The sequence below is a fragment of the Molothrus ater genome, chromosome Z (assembly GCF_012460135.2).
Source record: "Molothrus ater isolate BHLD 08-10-18 breed brown headed cowbird chromosome Z, BPBGC_Mater_1.1, whole genome shotgun sequence".
NCBI lineage: Eukaryota > Metazoa > Chordata > Aves > Passeriformes > Icteridae > Molothrus > Molothrus ater.
In genome coordinates this window covers 11,025,613-11,045,497 of record NC_050511.2, presented here as the reverse complement: position 1 = coordinate 11,045,497, position 19,885 = coordinate 11,025,613, and the positions used below count along the sequence as shown (strand labels likewise).

Below are 19,885 nucleotides of genomic sequence, written 5' to 3'. Positions count from 1 at the left end.
TCCTCACCGCGAGCCGGCGCGGAGGGCAGTGGAGCCGCCCGCGGGCGGTCAGGAGAAGCGGGGCCGGTGCCTCCGGGCGAGGGGCGGCAGGAGCCCGCCCTGGCCCCGGGGCCGCGCGGGAGCGGGCGGGGCGGGCCCCGGGCCGCCTCCGCGATCGGTGTATGGGCGCTCGACAGCGGCAGAGGAGGCCGTGGCGATGGCGCTGAGCGGGGTGCGGGTGCTGGAGCTCGCCGGGCTGGCGCCCGCGCCGCTCTGCGGGATGATCCTCGCCGACTTCGGGGCGCAGGTGGTGCGAGTCGACCGCCTGTCCCAGTCCGCCGTGGCCTCAGCGCACGGAGACGTGCAGGCCCGCGGGAAGCGCTCCTTGGCGCTAGACCTGAAGAAGCCGCAGGGCGCCGCGGTGCTGAGGCGGCTGTGCGGTGGGGCGGACGTGCTCATCGAGCCCTTCCGCCACGGTGAGGGGCCGCGGCCGCCGGGAACCGCGCCGGGGCGGCGGCAGCCCGGGCCGGGCCGTGGGGGGCGAGCGGGAGGTTGGAGCTGCGAGGCCGCGGGTGCCATGCTGAGGGGCTCCCGCCAGTCGCTGAGGGGCTCCCGCCAGTCGCTGTGGGCTCCCGTCAGTCGCTGAGGGGCTCCCGTTTGTCTGTGGCCTCTGTGATTCTGAGTGGGAAGCGGGCAGGGAGCAGCTCTGGAGGCGCTAGGGGCGCATGCTGTGTGGGGGATTTGCAAAGTGCAGCCGCCATGTGAAACCGCAAGGAAGGACCGCCGAGAGCGCTCAGACAGGGCCATGCCCCGGCCGGGATCGGGAGGAGCCGGAGGGTGTCCGAGCCGAGAGGTCACACCGGGCTTGGAGCCCCGAATGAGCAGGAGGGTGTCCGAGCCGAGGGGTCACACCGAGCTGGGGGCACCATCCTGTGTGATATCCAGGCCTGTTGATAAAGTGGAACTCACTCACGGTTGCTGTGCTGGTCAGTGTTTGATCTTACAATTCCTCTGAAGACAGGAGATATGACATTATGGTTACACATTTACAAAGCACAAATCCCAGGGAGAGAAATATGGGTTGTATGTGTTAAATAGAGTGGTATGATTCTGTTATACAGGGTTACTCTGATTCAGGATCAAATCCAGGTTATGAACTACAGTCTTCATCTTTAAATGTCATGTTTAATTTTAGGAAGTTGCGTTCTACAAACTGATCACTTCCTGCCAATCTTAAATCTACTTTATGAAAAGCTTCCTTGTGTTTTAGCAAGTACTTTCCCTTTTTAACATTAGGTTAAAAGTAGGACAAATTCTTCAAATACTCAATTACAGAATTTTTCAATTTTTCAAAACTATTTTTTTAAAGAGAACTTTCAGTTCATTTTTTTAATTACAGTATGCATATTTACTAATTTACCACATATAGGGATGCATAACATCTGATTTTCAGTAGCAAAATTAATGCCATTTTAAGATCAATAGACGTTTCAGGTTTACCATGTTCCCTCCATTTATAAGCCATACACAGGCACTCACCTGATGGCTATGTCAGTATCCCTGGGTGCTCCTTGAGGGTGCTGTTCTGTTAGGAAAAATGCCATTAAGGTCAGGTTGGACAGGGCTCTGTGTACACGAATCTAGTTGAAGATGTCTTTGCTCTTAACAGGGACTTGGAGTTAGTGACTTTCGCAGGTCCCTTCCAACCCAAACCATTCTGTAATAATGCTTCATTGAGGAGCTAGCTGAAATGTTTTGGAGATTTTACAGACAGTTTAGAAACAGGAGACTGTTGTTTAGACATCATACATTATGGACAGATTGTGTGTCACAAGTAATTATTTTTCTTCAGAAAATGGGTTTATTCTTACCTTACCTTGTTTGTTTTACTCCTCAGAAGCTGAGCAAAAAGAAAAAGGAAGAAGTCAAATTCCACTTTTTCCTTGTAGCTAGTCTCCTGGATTTTTTTGTTATGAAATTTTGGTTTTTTTGGTTTTATGGGCACTTGCTGGGTTTTTTTTTCATGGCTGGAAGTACAGGCAATTTTGTAAATAGATACTAGGTTGTAAGGTTCTGTAAGTGAACTACATAAATCTGTGACCCATCATGAGACTGCTGGAAAACAGTGAGAAGCTGAGGGCCCAAGCTGCAGAACAGTTTCTTGCAAGGCATGTGTGACTTTACAGCAATGACTTTGTGACAACAGAGGGGTTATTTGTCACCCTGTTTCCACTTGTGCACTTGAAAATCATGCATTTTGCCAAATTTCACTGCTTTCTTATTGGGAGTAATCACTTGCCGCTGCCCAGTAGTTAGTGCAATAGAAATGGATCTGAATGGAATTGGTGATGTAGTAAAAATATGGATTAATTTTGTGAAACAAGCTGGAATAATAGATTTTGGGGTGGAGCAGGAATTGAAATTATGTTATCCCTTCAATTCTAAAATATGTGGCCTTGCAGTGCCATTATAGACCATTGGTAAAAGTCTGACCAAACTGCACTGAACCAGTAAGAAAGTACAATTCATTTGGAATTCAAATTTCTTCTCTTAAAACCACTGCAAGATTAAAATTTTAGCTTTGATTTCTGTAAATCCATGCTGATTCAGCTTATATACCACTGATTCTAAAAGATCCTTATTCTCTGCATTGAAAAAGAACACATTTACTGGGTGTGTGGTTCCTACAGATCATCTGTGGAATAGTGGCACGGTCCAGTCAGATCAGTGAGTTAAAATACACAGGAACAAGAGGTACTGAGAAATGGTGAGGAAGGTATATTCCAGTAAAATACAGATGAATATTCAAGTGATTTGAATACAGAAAATGTTTTCTCTTTCTCTTTTTTCCTTGTTTTACAAGCCTTGGGTAGCTTTCTCGTCCAGTGGTGCATGGTTTTCTGTCAGTCTTTTGGAGAAGTAAAACAGAAATAAAAGCTGAAAAAAAATCCCTAAAGCCTAATTTCCACTTGGTTTATATTAAAAATTTATGCAGTATGTTGGTAATTGATAATGTTCATGTTGTAACATGGACACTGAAGTAGAATGTGCTACTTCAAAAAATGCAGTTGAGTTCTGCTGTTGTATAATCTAATTTTGAGCCATTATGTTTTGTGTATTATTAAATGTGAGTTTGAATTCCTTGCTTATTCTTTTGAAGGTGTCATGGAAAGACTTGGGCTTGGCCCAGAGGTCCTTCTACAGGAGAATCCCAGACTCATCTATGCTAGACTTACTGGTTTTGGCCAGACAGGAAAATATGCCAAGTCTGCGGGTCATGACATCAATTACTTGGCTTTATCAGGTAGGCTGTAAAATTTCCTGTTAAATAAAGCATCTTTCCTCCCTTTGATCAAGACTCAAGAACTTGTTGAAAGCAGATAGCTCAAAATTTATCTGACGTGCAGTCTGATAAAACAGCTGATCTGAAGTGTTGCTGTCAGTGAAATGGGGCTTTCCTTTCTCTGTGCTTTTCCTTGATGCTTTCAGTCAGCTCTGGCACTTGCCTAGCCCCTCTGTAAACTTCCTCACAAGTCAGAAACTGGTCAGAAGAAGTGAGGATGTTTTCTGTCAAGGTGAAGCAGTTCAATGAGGGGTCCAATCAACAGTCAGCACACCAAAGGAGGAAACATGTACTGGACAGGCTGTTTGTTTTTTCCAGCAGCAGCAAACTGTTACAGGCTGGATCAGCATGTCTTCCCAGGCTGTACATTATTTTCTTTCCTTCGTGATATTCTATCTGAATAAAGTATCCAAATATTTATCTGAAGAGAGGACTGAATATTTTCTTCAGTGCCCCTCTCCTAGAAATTCTGTATACTTATTATACTTATAATCCTGAAAGGGCTGCAGATTATTTTATGTGCTTGTGAGCAGATTTTTTTTTGAGCAAAGAAAAACTGGGCAGCACAAGACAATTGAGATCTTGTGCTTTTTTGCTTGTAAATATGTCTCCGCTGATCCCAACTGAAAGGAAGTAGGCTTCAAATAAAGTGGAAATGCTACATTTCATTAAGGTGTTGTGGACATTACGCTGGTTTTAACTGGTATGGCTTTACAAGTATGCAGTAGCAAACAGGAACAAAATACACACCTCAGGTGCTGCCCATCCATGCATGGCCCTAGCTCCTGCTTTCACACTGCTTTCTGTCACTGATGCCTGTGAAGGAGGAAAGTGGCCCAAAAGTTCTGGGCTTCCCACTCGATAAAGTAGTTCTTGTAGCCCCAAGAAAGGGACGGAGCAGAGGCCATGCTAACGTGGTGATCTGGTATCTGCTACTATGAGAAGTCCTAATGATGTGGGGTTTAATTTCTTTAGAGATGGATTCAGTCTCCCCTCATGGAAAACTGTTAGAGAGTAGAAAAGATTAAAGAAAAGATGTCTCATTTGAAACACTTTGACTTCATGTTAAGATGATTTCAAAGAATTAGGGTATTTTTATCTATTAGTGGAGGGAAAGAGTTGGTACAGAAACAGCATGGTCCATCCCTACCTTAGTTTGTACTACGTTCTGGTTTACAAATAGAGTGATTTTTATCTCTGAGCTGATTTAATCAGTAGTCTTTTGGTTAGTGATAACTTCCTAAAATAATTTTGCTTGAAATTTCACAGATCAAGTTTTTCTGCCTATTAAAAGGAAATAGAGCAAGGTGTTTGAGAGAGGTCATTCCTCAAAAATGAGATCTCATATTTTGAGTATTTCTCTAGTGAGCCTTGTCTTCCTTTAAGTAAAAAATATTTTGTGTTAGGAACTCTAAAGAAGTCGGTATATTAAAAGGAAGGTTTTAGGCAGCAGCAGGGGTTTTACTCCTGCACTACAGGATTTGGAAATTATTATACTGTGCACTCTGTTGCCCATAGGAAGTGCATTAGACTATTGGTTAATTAAACAGTCCATCAGAACCATGCAATTCTCAGGAAATTCTGACCATGTCTTCTGCAAGTCTCAGGCCACAGACACAGGAGAGGGGTGATCACACTGCAGTTTCTTGCTTGCCCAAAGGGAATTGCTATGAGGCAACTATAAAGAGTAAGGTTACAGTAAAGAGGTTGTTCAGGATGGCAGAGAAATGCTAACAAATTCAAAGCTCTGACTGAAGTAAACTGGCTTAGCCTTTGCTCTAATTACTTTAGTTTCTGCATAATTGCTGGCATAAACATAGGTTCCCTGTGTTTACATTGCATGCAATCAGAGATAACCTTCCTGTGTTAGTCACCTGTTCCTATATGCAACCTTTTTTTTCCCAAACGTAGTTGGAGAGGGAGGATAGGACTGAAGCACAGTTGTCAGTGTGATTATTTTGTTATAATAATCAAACTTTGTTATGATTATTAGTTCATTTTTTATGAGCACATAAGACTATACATCTGCATTTTTACTTTAAAATATTCAAAGAAGAACACTTTATCAAAGTGGCTTTGAGACATATTCATAGTGCCTCTTTATGGGCAAGATCCAATGCATGTACAAAGTACTGATATAGAATTACTGCACTCAGGGTTGGATTTTTATAAAATTTTATTTAAACTAAAATTTTGTCCCTCTTTAGTCAAATATCAACGTTTAGCTGTGAGAGTTTTGTTAATCTCTTTAATTAGTTACTTCTTCACTATTGTGATTTCATATATTTTCACTCTCCTGTGAATTAAAGAGTCAGCCAAGCAGAAATAGGAAACATTAGAAGATTGCTTTATGCCTTACTTATTTGCATGGTTTGAAAAGAATGAAACTTTTTTTTTTGTAGAAATGAATGTTTATAATAATTTTATGCTTATCCTTGCTTTGTTTTCTCTTATGTCAGGTGTGCTGTCAAAGCTGGGTAGAAAGAATGAAAATCCTTTTCCACCTGTAAACCTTCTGGCTGATTTTGCTGGTGGAGGTGTCACGTGTGCACTGGGCATTGTTATAGCCCTCTTTGAACGTGCCAAATCTGGCAAAGGGCAGGTCATTGATGCAAGTATGGTAAGCTTGTTCTCAAGGAACTTGGGGTTTCTTAGGCATGCTTGGGTGTTCTACTCTAAATCTGGGAAAGGGAGGACATTTTGAGGTTTAGAATTGAGAAGTTGGGAAAGTGAGTGATCTCATAAAATGGCTATTCCTTCACATGCAAGCAATTTTCATGTATCACTGCTGCCATAACATCCTTATGTCATGGAACACATACTGCAGCCCCTCCCCTCTCCCTGCTTTTGCCTGTCTGCCTACATCACAAAGTATTAGCACTATATATTTGAAGAATAAGTGTGGTGTATGGAGATAGAGTGTATAATAAACAACTGGCTTACTGTGTAACAGCAAAAATTACAGTACTCTTGGAGTAAAATTGCATTAGCTTTATTCAAGATACATCTTCTTAGGAATTTGTGACAGGTCATACCTTATTTAGAAACACTGTTTCCTGGGATAGTTACACTGCCTGTGGATCATTGTGAAGAAGTCAACTTCAGACACTTTGTGAATGTGCTGTAAAATAAATGAAAGGCTAAATTAGCTTAATAATGAATATTTTTCCACTGGAAGGCCACCCACTTAAATACAGAGAAAAAATAACTATTTAAATAAATTTTTGAAACTTATGTTATCTACAGTTGTTGTTCCTCTCTTGTTCTTCCATTTTTCTTTTTAAAGAATGTTGCAGTTAAAATTTGACCTCCCTTTGAGGCATACTACCTTAGTGAAGATTAAGGTTTGGCCTTAAATATAAATTGAAAAAAAAATTGCATTAATTGAAACAAATCCCTTTGTTGAAGGGGTCTTGAAGAGAGTAGAGCAGCAAGAGATGTTGGATTTCTTGATTTCAGTAAGTTTTTTACAAATTCATATGATGTTCTCAGAAGCAGTCCATGGCATTGTGGTCTAGATGAAAATTTTATGGGAACAGTGCAAAACAGGACTAATGTTTTTACTGCAACAAAAGTTTTTAGTAGCTGATTGCCAAAATGAAAAACTTAAAAAATGGAATTCTATAGATGTTTGTTAGTGCGTTTTTTCTTTGTTTTCTTCAGTAAGCTGAATGATGGATGAGTGACTGTGTTTACTAAATTTACAGATAATACACGTATGTGAAGGACTGCAAGTGTGCTGGACTTGGGTTAGAATTGAAAATGACCTTTTCAGATTGGAGCAATGACCTGAAAGAACTGGCTGCCATTCACAGACATTGCTGCTCTGTAGTCCTTTGTAGGCAGAAACAATTTGCTGCACAAATGCAGTAACAGTCAGAGAACAGTTTGCTAAAGTACAGTCCTGGGGGTTCGTAGTAGTCACAAGCTGAACATGAGTCAACAATATCATGCTGTTACAAAACACATACATACTGTATTAGGATGTATAAACAGGAAATAGAGCCAGCAAAGTTTCTGAAGAAATTATTCTAACCTATGCAATGTTTATGAAGTCTCAGCAAAATATTGTTTCAGATGCTGACCATCATCTTTCAAAGCTGCTAATTTGAGGAAGCCCAAGTAGCACAACAAAAATTATGACTCTAGAAACATGACCTAAAGGAAGAATTGAAGGAGATTGTGTATTTGTAAAAGAAAAACTGTGGAGAATTGTGACAAGCCTTCAAATACTGAAAAATATGTTTTTTGTAGTTTGTAGTATTATCAAATTTTCCTTATCATAATTCAGAGAATTAAAGGAATTTGTTAGAAGAGAAATCAGTTAAGTCTGCTAATGTTCTAATGAAATTTGTTGCTCATTTGGAGTGGAATGTGTTGTGGGGCTTTTTAAAGCCCTTAAGCCCTTAAGATAGTCTCTTCCAGTTTTTTCTTGTCTCATTAGAATTGTGGAATTTACAGTTCCCTGCTGATGCCTGGTGACCTGTGAAATGGATAGGATATTGTCCAGTACCACAGGATGTATTTTACCTGATATTTGGTCATATTCCCCGTTTCTTGAATAGACTTTCAGTGACATCGTTGATAAAAATTATCCATGCATCATCAGCAGTACAGACTGCAGTAAATTGATTGGTGGATGAGCCTGTTTTTACACCCAAGTTATTTTTTTTGTGGAAGGAATTGTTTTAAAAATCACTACACTGCACTATTTCAGCTGTTTTGTTTTAAGACTGTTTTTTGTTTAAGAGACCCTTTACTTAAGCTGTTGTACAATTTAGGTAGTCTGAATATGTTAAAGACTCAGACACATGGTAGAATTTTCTATAGTAGAAACTGTGCAAAAAGTAGACACTGGGTTCAGCATTTCATCTGTCTGTCTCAGAAGAATTGTGCCTGGCCTGAGTTGATTCCTGCTGGTTGCTGTCCCTTCTCATTGACCCTGTAGGGATCATGGCTGTCTTACAGGAAGCCAGATAGTTGCCATGTGGAGTGAACACTGCGATGTGACACAGTAGGTAGAATTGTACCTCTGCATTCTTGCACCACACTGGAGCAGAGGCATGTGAGTCAGGCCCACAGCTGGGGTTCACTAGAGTTTCAGCCACAGAACCTTCTGCTGATGGTGGGCATCTGACTGAGCATAACTCACTCTTTGTGAAAAGACAGCCGCAGGAAACCATGCTGGTAGTGATAGCTTGCATAATAGTCTCATGGCAGAAGCATTTAGCAATGCAACAGAAGACTGAGGTTCCAGGTTTTTCTCAGCCTGGAGGTACTCAAAACCAAAACTCCCACATCCTAGAAGCCTTCATCAGTCACGAGGATAGTTTAGCTTGATATGGATTCATTCCCACTTTTGTTTGAGCTGTTTTCAGTCTGTGGAAAGAACAGAAAGGCTTGCGGGGCAGACAGGTCACCCATTAGGGTGATGCCTCTGGATTCTTGTGCCTGCTTCAGAGACTGCAGATGTTCTCTAATGTGAGGGAGACATGAAACACATAACTCTTGTTATAATAATTCTGCAATTAGACTTAAGTGGAGTTACTCCATGTTACCCTTTTCATGTTGTAAAAGAAAGTGACCACATTAGTGAGTGTGTGATGTTATTTTTATATGCCTTTGGAGGTCTGGTGCAGATGTTAAGACACTTTTTTTACTTGTCTCTGAATTGTGGTGGGCCTCAGGCAGAACCTAGCTGTCCGGTTGCCCAGACAGGGATATTTCTGAACTCCCTATACCAGTCAAAACCAGATGTGCTGTTTTATTTTAAGTGTTTCCTGGGTAAGTAACACATAGGTATTGTACAGCTGCTGACTAAGAGTTTTGTCAGCACCAAAATCTAATTTGCAGTTAGGGCTTATTCTAATGTTTTCCCCATCTTTTATTATCCTTACTTTCAGTGCTTTTTGTGTAATATTATTTTTTGTTAATATGAGCAGTATATATATATATAATCAGGTCATCAGGTCATTAGTAAAACAAACTTTATTTTAACATCCTTGCAATAATTTTGCAGATATGTAGATGAAGGTATGCAGTATTTTCTCATATGAAAGGACTTTAATTGACTTTAACATGTGGCAGTGAGGATAGAAGTATTCCTGTCCTTGAAGCAGAGCCCAAGTAACACACATTAAATGAAGAAGCCCTCTTGACTGCATGCTTCAGCAATTTGCATGTTTTAAATTTTTGCATAGAAAGGTATAAACTAATAGATCTTTCTGCATAAAAATTTAGTAGCCTTTTGTTTTTGGTACAGTATCTATGCTTTTCTCTATAGACAGTATTAGGTTAGTTTCATGCAGCTGAAAATGCATGAATCAAGTGATACTCAGAATAATACAGCTCAGGTTTTAATCTGTTCTACTGGTATGTTTCTGGCCATACACTATTAGCTGGCATATCTTTGCTTACAGTAATTTCAGTACATTTGAAGAAAATTAATTGTGCTGATGAGCAAAACTGTAGGATGTGATTTATTTTTAAAGACTTGTACACTCTTGGTAATTATTGAAAAGCTGAACAAACTGAATTTTCATCTAGGTGTACTGTACAAAGACAAAAATTTGAGGAGCAATTTGGAGTGGGACTAATCATGTTTTCTAGTACTGTATTCATCAGTCTTGTCTAGGTAGAGATTCCGTTGCTCTGTGTGTGTAGCTGCCAGTGATGACAGTGGGAGAATAGTTTTTGTTTTAACTTAATGTTGGAGATTTTATTTTATTTCCTTCAAATTTTTTGCTAAAAATAGCAGTCTTCCTATAATCAGTAGATTTAAAGGAGATAAAAATTTGGTATTTATGGGATTGGCAGAGATACCTTGTTTCAAGAGGTTTAGAAGGTGTTGATAGCTGTCTGATGCTTAATGTTGTACAGAGGCAAGAAGCTTTTCCCTCACCTGAAATTATTCACTCATTCTCTAAACTTGCTAAATGAGGAAGCTTTGTGCATTGAAGGTGTGTTGTCTGATTACATTTATGTCCTTTCTTATTCTCTAATTCTAGATGATTTCACATATGCAGCGTAAACAGTAATTGAAAATTTTAAGAAATTGTTAATGACAGAACCTTACCAGAGGTTCTGTCATTAAAAATCTTAGCAAAAGGCAGAACTGGTAATAGCTTTTGGTTGCTTTGTTTTATACAGAATTTAGATAATGCCAACTAATTTATTGGAGCTTTTGTTTTTGTTTTTGTTTTTTTTCCTCTAAATCTTCAAGGTAGAAGGAGTAGCATACCTAAGTTCTTTCCTGTGGAAGTCACAAAATTTAGGACTTTGGGGCCAACCTCGAGGTGAAAACCTGCTAGATAGCGGTGCACCTTTTTATGAAACCTACAGGACCTCTGATGGAAAATTCATGGCTGTTGGTGCCATTGAGCCTAAATTTTATAACCAGTTAATAAAAGGTGAGTAAATCGGAGCAGTTGTTTTATAACAGCAAAGCATGACTGAGTGAATTCTTTCACAGTTGGTTTTGATTCATGATGTATGGTTCACAGGCCTTCCAGATCATCGAGTCCAGCCCACGCCCTGCACCTCAACTATCCATGGCACTGAGTGCCACATCCAATCTTTTTTTTAAACACACCCAGGGGTGGTGACTCCACCACCTCCCCAGGCAGATCATTCCAGAACTTTCTCACTTTTTCAGTAAAAAACTTCTTCCTAAGAAATGGGAAATGAGATTTCTTTGTAAAAGCCAAACACTTCCTGAAGCTAGTTGGGTAGTTGTGTAACAGTTAATTGTCTTTCTAGCCATTTATTTATTTCCTTTTCACCCCCAGCAACTACACTTAAATTGCAAGTTTTCTTTTGGAGTTATTGTAATGGTGGTTCATGATGTCACTGAAGCACTAAAAAACTTTTTCTGATAATCACTTTTTTTAAATGATTATTATACTTTTAAAAGACCGAATTCTTTGCAATTGCAAATAGAATTTCAAGAAATTTCTATTATTTGTACTGTACTAAATAAAACCTATTTAAATTGTTTCAGAAAGGAATATTCACAGTAAGTAGTTTTAGTATTTCTTGATAGAAAAAAATTATTGTGGAAGCAAATTCTGCCTAAATAATTAGTTTTCTCCACACAATTTCAGACTGCTTTTAGTGTCTAGCTGTGGATATAATATTTATATTTGACTAACGCTCTTTAAATATGACCATAAATCATGATTTATCTTTTCAAGAAATTAGAATGTGTTATGCAAAATATTTAACTGTATGAAATTAAAACAAATGTTCAGGTGCATCTTCACTTCTGAACTCATTTTGTACTTCAACCCTTTTATCACATGGACTCTTAGCTTCTTATTGGTTATTTAATTAATTTTTTTTTTCTTCTTTTGTGCTTCTCTTGTAGATTGCCATGCTTTCCATACAGAATTTATGAAAATAAAAAAAAATCTTGAACGAATTTAGTATTTATTCTTTCTTTGCACAGAATATGAAGACTATAAGAAGTTCTTAATTTAGTTTTAGTTTTGGTTAATGAGTTCAAGGAATGTCAGCAAAGGATTCCTAAAGTGGGTGTACCCGGTGTTTTGTGAACCACATTATTCATTGCATGGCTCATGTGGCCAGTCAGTGAGCGTGCCAGAGGAGTAGTTCCTTATTCTTGCCCAGTCTCTTTCCCCCTGATTTTTCCTTGAATTGTATCCATGCTACAATTTGTACTGGTTTTGCCTGGGATAGCACTTCACAGTAGCTAGCAGGGGTCTGTGATTTGGGTTTGTGCTGGAAGCAGTGCCATTACACAGGGATGTTTCAGTAACTGGTGAGCAGCTCTTGCACAGCACTGAGGACTTTTCTCCTCCTTACCCCACTGCACCAGTGAGTGGGCTGGGGGTGCACAAGAAAAGGAAAGGGATTACAGCCAGCACAACTGACCCCAGCTGACCAGAGGGTCATTCTGTACCACAGGACATGATGCTCAGAAATAAAACTGGAAAGGAGATTGGTGGGTGGTCACTGCTCAGGGACAGGGTGGGCATTGGGCAGTTGAGGGCAAGCAGTTCCTCTCATCTGCAGCTCTTGTATTTCTTGTATTATGGGGTTGTAAGGTGGAGTATGCCTTTGGTGAGCAGGATCCCAAAGAGAGCTTGTTCTTTATTCTTTGGCTTTGTCTCTTGCAGCCTGTGGTGCTCCCCAGGTTCTTGCGCAGCTGTAGCTGTGAATGGCTGCTTCTCTTGTAGCTTAAAAAAGTCCATGCAGTTGTGTGGAATATCTAAATTGGGATATGCTGCTATGTGAAATACATGAGGAAGGCTTCTGTAGTGACTCAGGGACATGTCCAGTATTATGTTGGACAGATCAAATGTCAAGTTTGGAAATGCCACTTTGGCTGAAGAGGATGATGCTATTTTGTCTCTAATTATCCTGAGAATAACTTTTTTGTGAACTCAATTTGTAAGCAACTTGACCTTGAAAAAGAAAGTTGAAGAACAAAAGTAAATATAAAACTGTATCAAAATAAAATGCAAGCCCTTGCCCTTGGAGTTAGGTAATTTGGAATTCCAATAAATATCTTCAGGGAGAATGCTTGTAATAAGTTCAAAGCAGATGAGAAAAAAATAAGGCTGCGTACTCAAATACCCATATGTTTGGCTGGCCTGCAGTATTCATGGCCTGCAGTATTTTGTTCTTTGGAGACTATGTTGAATCACAGTTAAGCTACAGGACTGGGATAGAATCTGTACTTGTCCAAAAAGCACCAAAATTCTGCAATGGGGTGTGGTTCTGTTTGTGACTCTTTCTCTCAACTTTTTCTGGACAGTCCTGCTATCTTCTACTGATCATTGTTATGGGGCAAGACTTGGGCTTTTCCCTCTCAGCCAGGTTATCTAAAGATAAGCCTGTGATGGATGAAACCAGTCGCCAGGTGATACAACGTGGTCACTGATGGTCTCTGTCTTCTTTAGATGACTCTTTACTGAGGAAAGTGCTAAAATTCTGGTTTTCTTGTAGTTGTTTCTCAGAAATTTAGAACTTAAAGCAACTGTGAATTCTTCTGCTTATGTTGGGGCACCCACACTGGACAACTTTATTTTCATGTTTGAAAGTACTCCTTATGTTTACAGTGCTGAGAAGTTGCTTGATTTTAACAGCTGTGGTTTCAAAAATAGTTATTCCAGCAGGAAAGAACTAGTGTGTATCCACTTGTAAGTAGACAACAAATGCAGTCATTGTTGCATGTGTTTCGGTCTGTTTCTGCCATATTTTAAAAATCCAACATATATGCTGCAGTCTTTGAGGAAATTTTGCTTTTTGCCATTAATTGTATCACTATCTTTGCTCGTTTACACTCATTGAGTTTCCTTTATTTATTTTGTAAAAGTGTGCTGTTTAAAGTAAATGACCAAAATCAAGATTTTCTCGTAATATTGAATTTAAAGCAGCTGGTATTTTTGTTATTTTGTTTGAGGTGCATATTGTGATCTGTTCAGATTTTCACATAGGAAATATTTATTCCTTTCAGTACTTAGGATTTAAATCTTTCTGAAGCAATAGTTCACCTAATTAGAACAGCAGAACCTTCTTGCGACTTAGGGACTATTTCCTTTCTGGGATACCTATTGCAGAAATTAAATTCAGAATTTAAGCCTTTGAATATTATAGGGAAAAGTGCTTGTGAGAATTGTATTGCTTTTTCACAAATCTGAGGATCTTTGACTTAGGTTGAGTCATCTGTTCTAGGCATTAACTCCGGCTTTGAAGTGGGTTTAATGGTATGGTCCAGTTGCAATTTACATAATTTCATTTCATAGCTTTTCTCCATATTTCTGGTCACTTCTTCTGGTGAGCAATTTGGTGTTGTTCCAGATAAAATATATTCAAAAAATATATTCAAAAACTTGATGTCTCTCTGTCCATATTCAGAGGGGTAGATTAGTTTTGCCACTCCCAGAGAGTACAAGGATATGGGTGTTGCAGATGTCAGCTGGAGATTTGAAGACTGCAGAATTGAGAAAGGAGTGTGATGTCTGAACAATTTGTCTCTGTTCACAGAATGCTGCTTAGCCAAAGCAGAACTGATTTCTTTTTGGTTTTGGTTCAGTGTTTCCCTGCAGAGTTCCTGTAGGAACCCAGTGCTGGACCCAAGTGCAGTTAATGACATGGTGAGGAGAGTTCTTAAGGAGGCTGCAGAGGGAAACTAAATTTAAGAAAATAGAGCACATTAGTTTGAGAATATTGTTGCTTTGTAGATTGTGCTCAGCAGGGGCAATTTCCAGAAATTGCCAGAAATTTATTAATTAAATAAATTCCAAATAAATTTCAAAAGGCTTTATGAGAAACTGAAGCTATGTAAAACAGATGAAGTAGAAAAGTATTTTGAGCTCACTATTGATTATTTGCTATTAACAGACAAGCTGTAGTCCTTTTGCTGGTATTAATTTTATTACTACAAAAATCAGACAATAAATAGCTAAAATGCTATTGGCATCTGTTGAAAAATCTGATAGCAGAAACATTTGCTACTAATGTTAAACCTTAATCTCTCAACAGAAAGAGACAGCATGTCTTTCAACTGGCCTGTGAATTGCTTCTGCAGGTTTGTTCTGTTTTTCAGCAATAGGTGCTTAGTCTGCTGCAGCCAGGCTACAAGGGGTGTGAAGAACACAGTAAATACTGTGGAGCAGGTGAGAGTCAAGGTTTGATTCTGAGTTATATGGTGCAAAGTCAGGTGAGCTTAGTGTCTGCTTACATTGATGTGGAAAGCACTGACAGTCACTGAAGTACTGAACTTCAGTTCCTACTCTATAGTACCCCTTTCATACTACTTTTCAATACTCCTGTTTGTATTACTGTATTACTTCTGTTTAAAAAAAATTAGGAAAAAATTAAGAAGCCATTAAAAAACATAGTTTACATCATTGTGAAGGATTTCCACAGGACTCTCCATTTTGTGATTGTTAAGTATTGTATACTGTATTAAAAATCTGCTGATATACTGAGTGCAATATCACATTGTTATTGAGACATTCAACATGGGCAAACAGTTTCCTCATTATGTTTTAGACTCAGTTATACATAGTGTTATGTTTTGTTTTATTTTAATTTCTTTATTATGATAAGCCTTAAACATTGTACAAATACTGTAGAGGGCCAGTCTCCTGCTGCATCAAAACCTTTGCAGTTGTGGTAATTGAGTGTGTCAGCTTGGAGTACAGCTATGGATGTGTTTGTAGTGAGGCCTGATAGTACTGTGGGCCTGATCAACTGTCACTTCCTAAAAACTTCTTAAGTTTTAGAAACCTTGATCAGAGAAAAAACTTTACATAGTAAGTTTAATGAAAATTCACTACTTTCTTCTGAAATATGGGGTATTCTGAAATTCAATTCCCTCTCACACTGAGAACAAATTTTATTTAGTCAGAAAAAGAACAATGGCCTTCACCTTGCAGCTGTTGTTTAGGCCAAAATTAAGGTTTCCCATGCTAGATGATTTTATTCAGTCATGTTATGACAACATAATTTCAAAATGACTGTGCTATGACCATACATTTTTGAACAGAAAATTAGCAAGTTAACCCAAGAAAATCCTGAACAAAACTCTGCTTTTAAAATAGTATGACTGAAATAATATAAAAAACTGTTTCAATTTCTGACATACCAAAGCAACTTCACTGATTGATCTAATGAATTTTGCTGGTTTCTTTCTCTTAAAATCAGTGCCTGATTTTACTAGAGTTTGTCTAAGAAGTTCTGTAGAAATAGAGATTTCAGTTTGCTCCATCGATAAGCGATGTGGGGATATATGTCAATAAGCTATAGCATTTGAAGGAGATTTAAAGATACATCATTATAGGTAGACAATTTTTCATTTTTCAAAAATAATTTCAAGGTGTCAACCTCAACTAGAGTAGGTTGACTGGGCTTTTCCATACAAAAACTCCTAGATAAAAATTTAATCAAAAAGACTTGGAACTAAGTCATGATTGCTTTATAAGATGTTCTGTGTAAAAGATACTTTGCTTTTGATTATACTGAGTGAAGTCTGTGCTCCTGTGGTATCCCAGACAATTTTGTGCCATGTAATAGTTTCCTTGTTGAGTCAGTCACTCCTGCTCTGATACTGCTCATCTGCACCACAAATGGTGAGCACAAGCTGGAAAATGAGGACCTGTAGTGCTTAAATGCTCTCAGTTCATCCTGTTTAAAGCTGAAGTCTTCAGTGGTAAGCAGAAAATGAGCATGTAATATTAAATTCCAGGTTCTGCATATTGTTCCAGTTTGCCAGAGAATGTGCAGTGAGGCTCAGCCAACTTCCCATCTGCCACAATCATCAAAAATAATTGTGTAATGGGATAATGGTAGAGCTCTGCTCATGTTGGACTGGCTGCTAGAAACCAAACCATACTTAATAAGAAAATGAGTACTGTGAAACAAAGTTTCCACTTGACAAGGTTTCTTGCTTTGAGACAGAAGCTCAGGTAGTGAGTATTTCCTTTTGTGGAAGGTAAATTTGCCTCACCTCATAGTTCATAAGTAAACTGTACTGCACTGTAAGTCTCTACTAGAAGACTTTGAAAATCAATAATAAAATTAATTTTGAAAATGCTGCTAGCTTTTATGTGATCATGATGTTCAACCAGTGTGAGTTAACCTTCAGCGGATCTCATTTTCAGGATTACATGAATGGTTATGGACACAAGAGTGTAAGTTCCGTGATTTAAGGTGCTTGATAAGGGCATTAAGGGCTTGATTAAACCATAAGGACTGATCATTTGTAGTATCATTTATCCTGATATCTATAGCCATTTCTAATAAGATGTGAGAATACTTATTTTGTCTTTGACTGTGATGAATTTCTTCTGAGAGTGAACAACTGCAAGGCTGTGTTTCTGGTCTGGAGACTGACAATTTCTGTGTGTTTTCCTTTGAAGTACCGAAGTGCAATTTCAAAGCATGTATTCATTTTCAAAACTATGTTTAATAATCTTGTGATCAACAGTGAAATTCTTAAATACTGTGTTAAACTGGGGGGGGCACTGTGGGCCCCAAGTGTATATTGTACAGTTTATGAATGGAGAGAAAGAACTTATGGACCAGAAGAAAAGGAATTATCTCCCTTTCTTGTCCCCTGTATGTTTAAGCAGCAATATATCTACGTCACTCAGTGGTAAGGAAGCCATAGAAAGACAAGATATTTCAGGTGTTTTCTGCCTATCTACAACTAAAGGCAAGAGGAGGTCTGCATAAATTCTGCCTGCAACCAGCCCTCTATTACCTAAGCTCTACATTTCCTTTGCCTTTTACAGGGAATTGCTGTTTTCTAAGAAGCTAATTTTTTTTTTTTTTTTGTTACTTTGAAGCATTATGATAATAGCTGTTTCTAGTCTTTCGGATTTCTCAAATTTGCTTCTTTTGTATCGCTGCTTTTTCTGAATTTTTCCTGCTGTGTTCATGCTCCTGGATTTCAAACTGTGACTGTTAGATCAGCCTTCAGTATGTCACTTCTGATTTCTATTCAGTATCATATATTCTGCTTATACCTCCATTTGAAACTGTAGTTTCCATTTGAAATTGTCTCCATTCGAAACTGTAGTTCAATTGCCTTTTCTCTTTCTTGATTTTTACCTCCTTTTTGAGATAATCTCTACAATAAGTGATAAAAATTCTTGCATCTTCTTGAAGTAGCAGAATGAAAGAGCAGAGACTGCAGAGAGCAGAATCCATGAGAACAGAAAGAGGTATTGGAAGCTGGCAGCACAGAAGAGATGTAAGCTCCCCAGTGAGAAGGGATGCTTAGTTCAGGGATAGACCTAGGACTTGCCTGGTTCAGGAAATTGTCATTACAAGGCCTGTGTGCCCATGCTTTGCCCTGGTGTCTCAGAAGCGATGTGCTTAGTGCTTACCTGGGTGGTCCTTGCAACTGAAGTGGAAAGCAGGGTTATTGAGCAGCTAGTGAGCGAAAGGGTTGAGGGAATTGGAACCTGGGAAGTGAGCTGGAGCAGAGGCAGGAGCCTCTTTGGACAGTGGAGTGAAGAAGCAGGTCACTCTTAGGCTAACCAGGTCCAAAGTCAATCATCTGTCATGTGTGTCTCAACAGTACAGGATCCATTCAGCAGATTTCTGAATCTACCTTGCTAGTGCCAGGTAGAGAATATGATACCTATTATCAAGTTTTTCTCAGGACATTATTACTTGAGACAGTTGCTGCTTCTCTGAAGTGTTCATACAAATGAGTGTTTATTATAGGTACGTACTTAAAAGGCTGTAACTGATGCGGTTTAGTCTAATTGCAAGTACCATAGAACATTTTATTCTTCTACTCCTTGCCCTGCAGAGATACCCAAATAAAGTTCAAAGTGACTTTAGTATTGCCTGCAAAATACTATCTTCTTGAGGAATACACTTAGTTGTGAGAAGCACTTAGTGAATTATCTAAGCTGTACTATAGTTAAACTTTGCATTTCTCCTTTCAGGTCTTGGGCTAAATTTAGATGAACTCCCTGCTCAGATGAGTTTCTCCAACTGGCCTGAAATGAAGAAAAAATTTGCATCCATATTTGCACAGAAGACACAGGCTGAGTGGTGCAGCATATTCGATAGCACTGATGCCTGTGTGACCCCTGTTTTATCCTTCGAGGATGCTGCCTCACATCAGCATAACAAAGAAAGAAGTTCTTTTATCAAAAATGATCCGGGAGAGATAAGTCCTAGACCTGCTCCTGTTCTATCAAGGACTCCTGCTGTTCCATCATGTAAAAGAGATCCTTTTGTAGGAGAGCACACAGAAGAGATACTTCTAGAATATGGGTTTACTAAGGAAGAGATTGCTAAACTTCTTTCTGATAAAACAATAGAAATCAAGGACCTAAAAGCTAGTTTATAATCTCTGACTATGCATATGAGATAAATTTCAGGCTGATACTGTAAGCTTTTATGCTTTAAAATTGAACTATATGACAAGTAAATGTTGGCATAATATTGATTTTAAGTAATTTACATATTTAAAATTATTGACATTTTAAATTTAATTTGAAAACAGTGAGACATGTGTACTTCTGTACCTGGATGATCTATTGTCTAGAATGATACTATAGTTGTGTTCTGAAGATCTACACAGTTTACTTGGTGAGCACCCGTGAACTCTCAGAATGTTGTTTAAATACTGTATCCTTTGGTTCGATTATTTTAATTCTTGGTTACACCATTGATTTCTAATATATGTTGTAATTACTTGAAAGCAATTATTTTAATATAGTTATATTCTTCTTAAATGAGTGATTGTGTTGTTTATTCATGAATTAGAAGGGATTTTTTCATCTATTTTTCATATTAATTAATTTGCTTTATCATGCTGAAACTATGGTCAAACTAATGCTATTCTTTCATGTGCTGCTGCAGAGCTATTATCTCAAAGTTGGTCTGTTTAATAGCCTGACTACATTTTCTCAATGCAGTCTCCTTATTATACATTACATTTGGAATATCACCTTGGCTAGAAACTAAATTCAGAATCAAACTTTTTTGTTTTTAAAATATCTGTCAGTTGGCAGATATTTTAAAATAATCCTTTCCTCTCCTTATGGAAAAATGGTAGGCAACTTTGCT

General features: G+C 38.7%; 1 protein-coding gene across 2 annotated transcripts; it reads left to right on the top strand.

Moving 5' to 3' along the window:
- Nucleotides 1–66: 66 nt before the first annotated feature.
- On the top strand, nucleotides 67–19,551 carry AMACR (alpha-methylacyl-CoA racemase). Of its 2 annotated transcripts, none has more exons than XM_036403678.2 (5): nucleotides 67–455; nucleotides 3,140–3,283; nucleotides 5,782–5,942; nucleotides 10,545–10,731; nucleotides 18,754–19,551. In XM_036403678.2, exons 1-5 carry the CDS (start codon nucleotides 197–199, stop codon nucleotides 19,161–19,163), a joined length of 1,161 nt encoding a protein of 386 aa, XP_036259571.1. In that variant the 5' UTR covers nucleotides 67–196; the 3' UTR covers nucleotides 19,164–19,551. The 2 variants fall into 2 exon arrangements, with proteins under 2 accessions (XP_036259571.1, XP_036259572.1); XM_036403679.2 differs by lacking the exon at nucleotides 67–455 and adding an exon at nucleotides 641–965.
- Nucleotides 19,552–19,885: the final 334 nt, after the last annotated feature.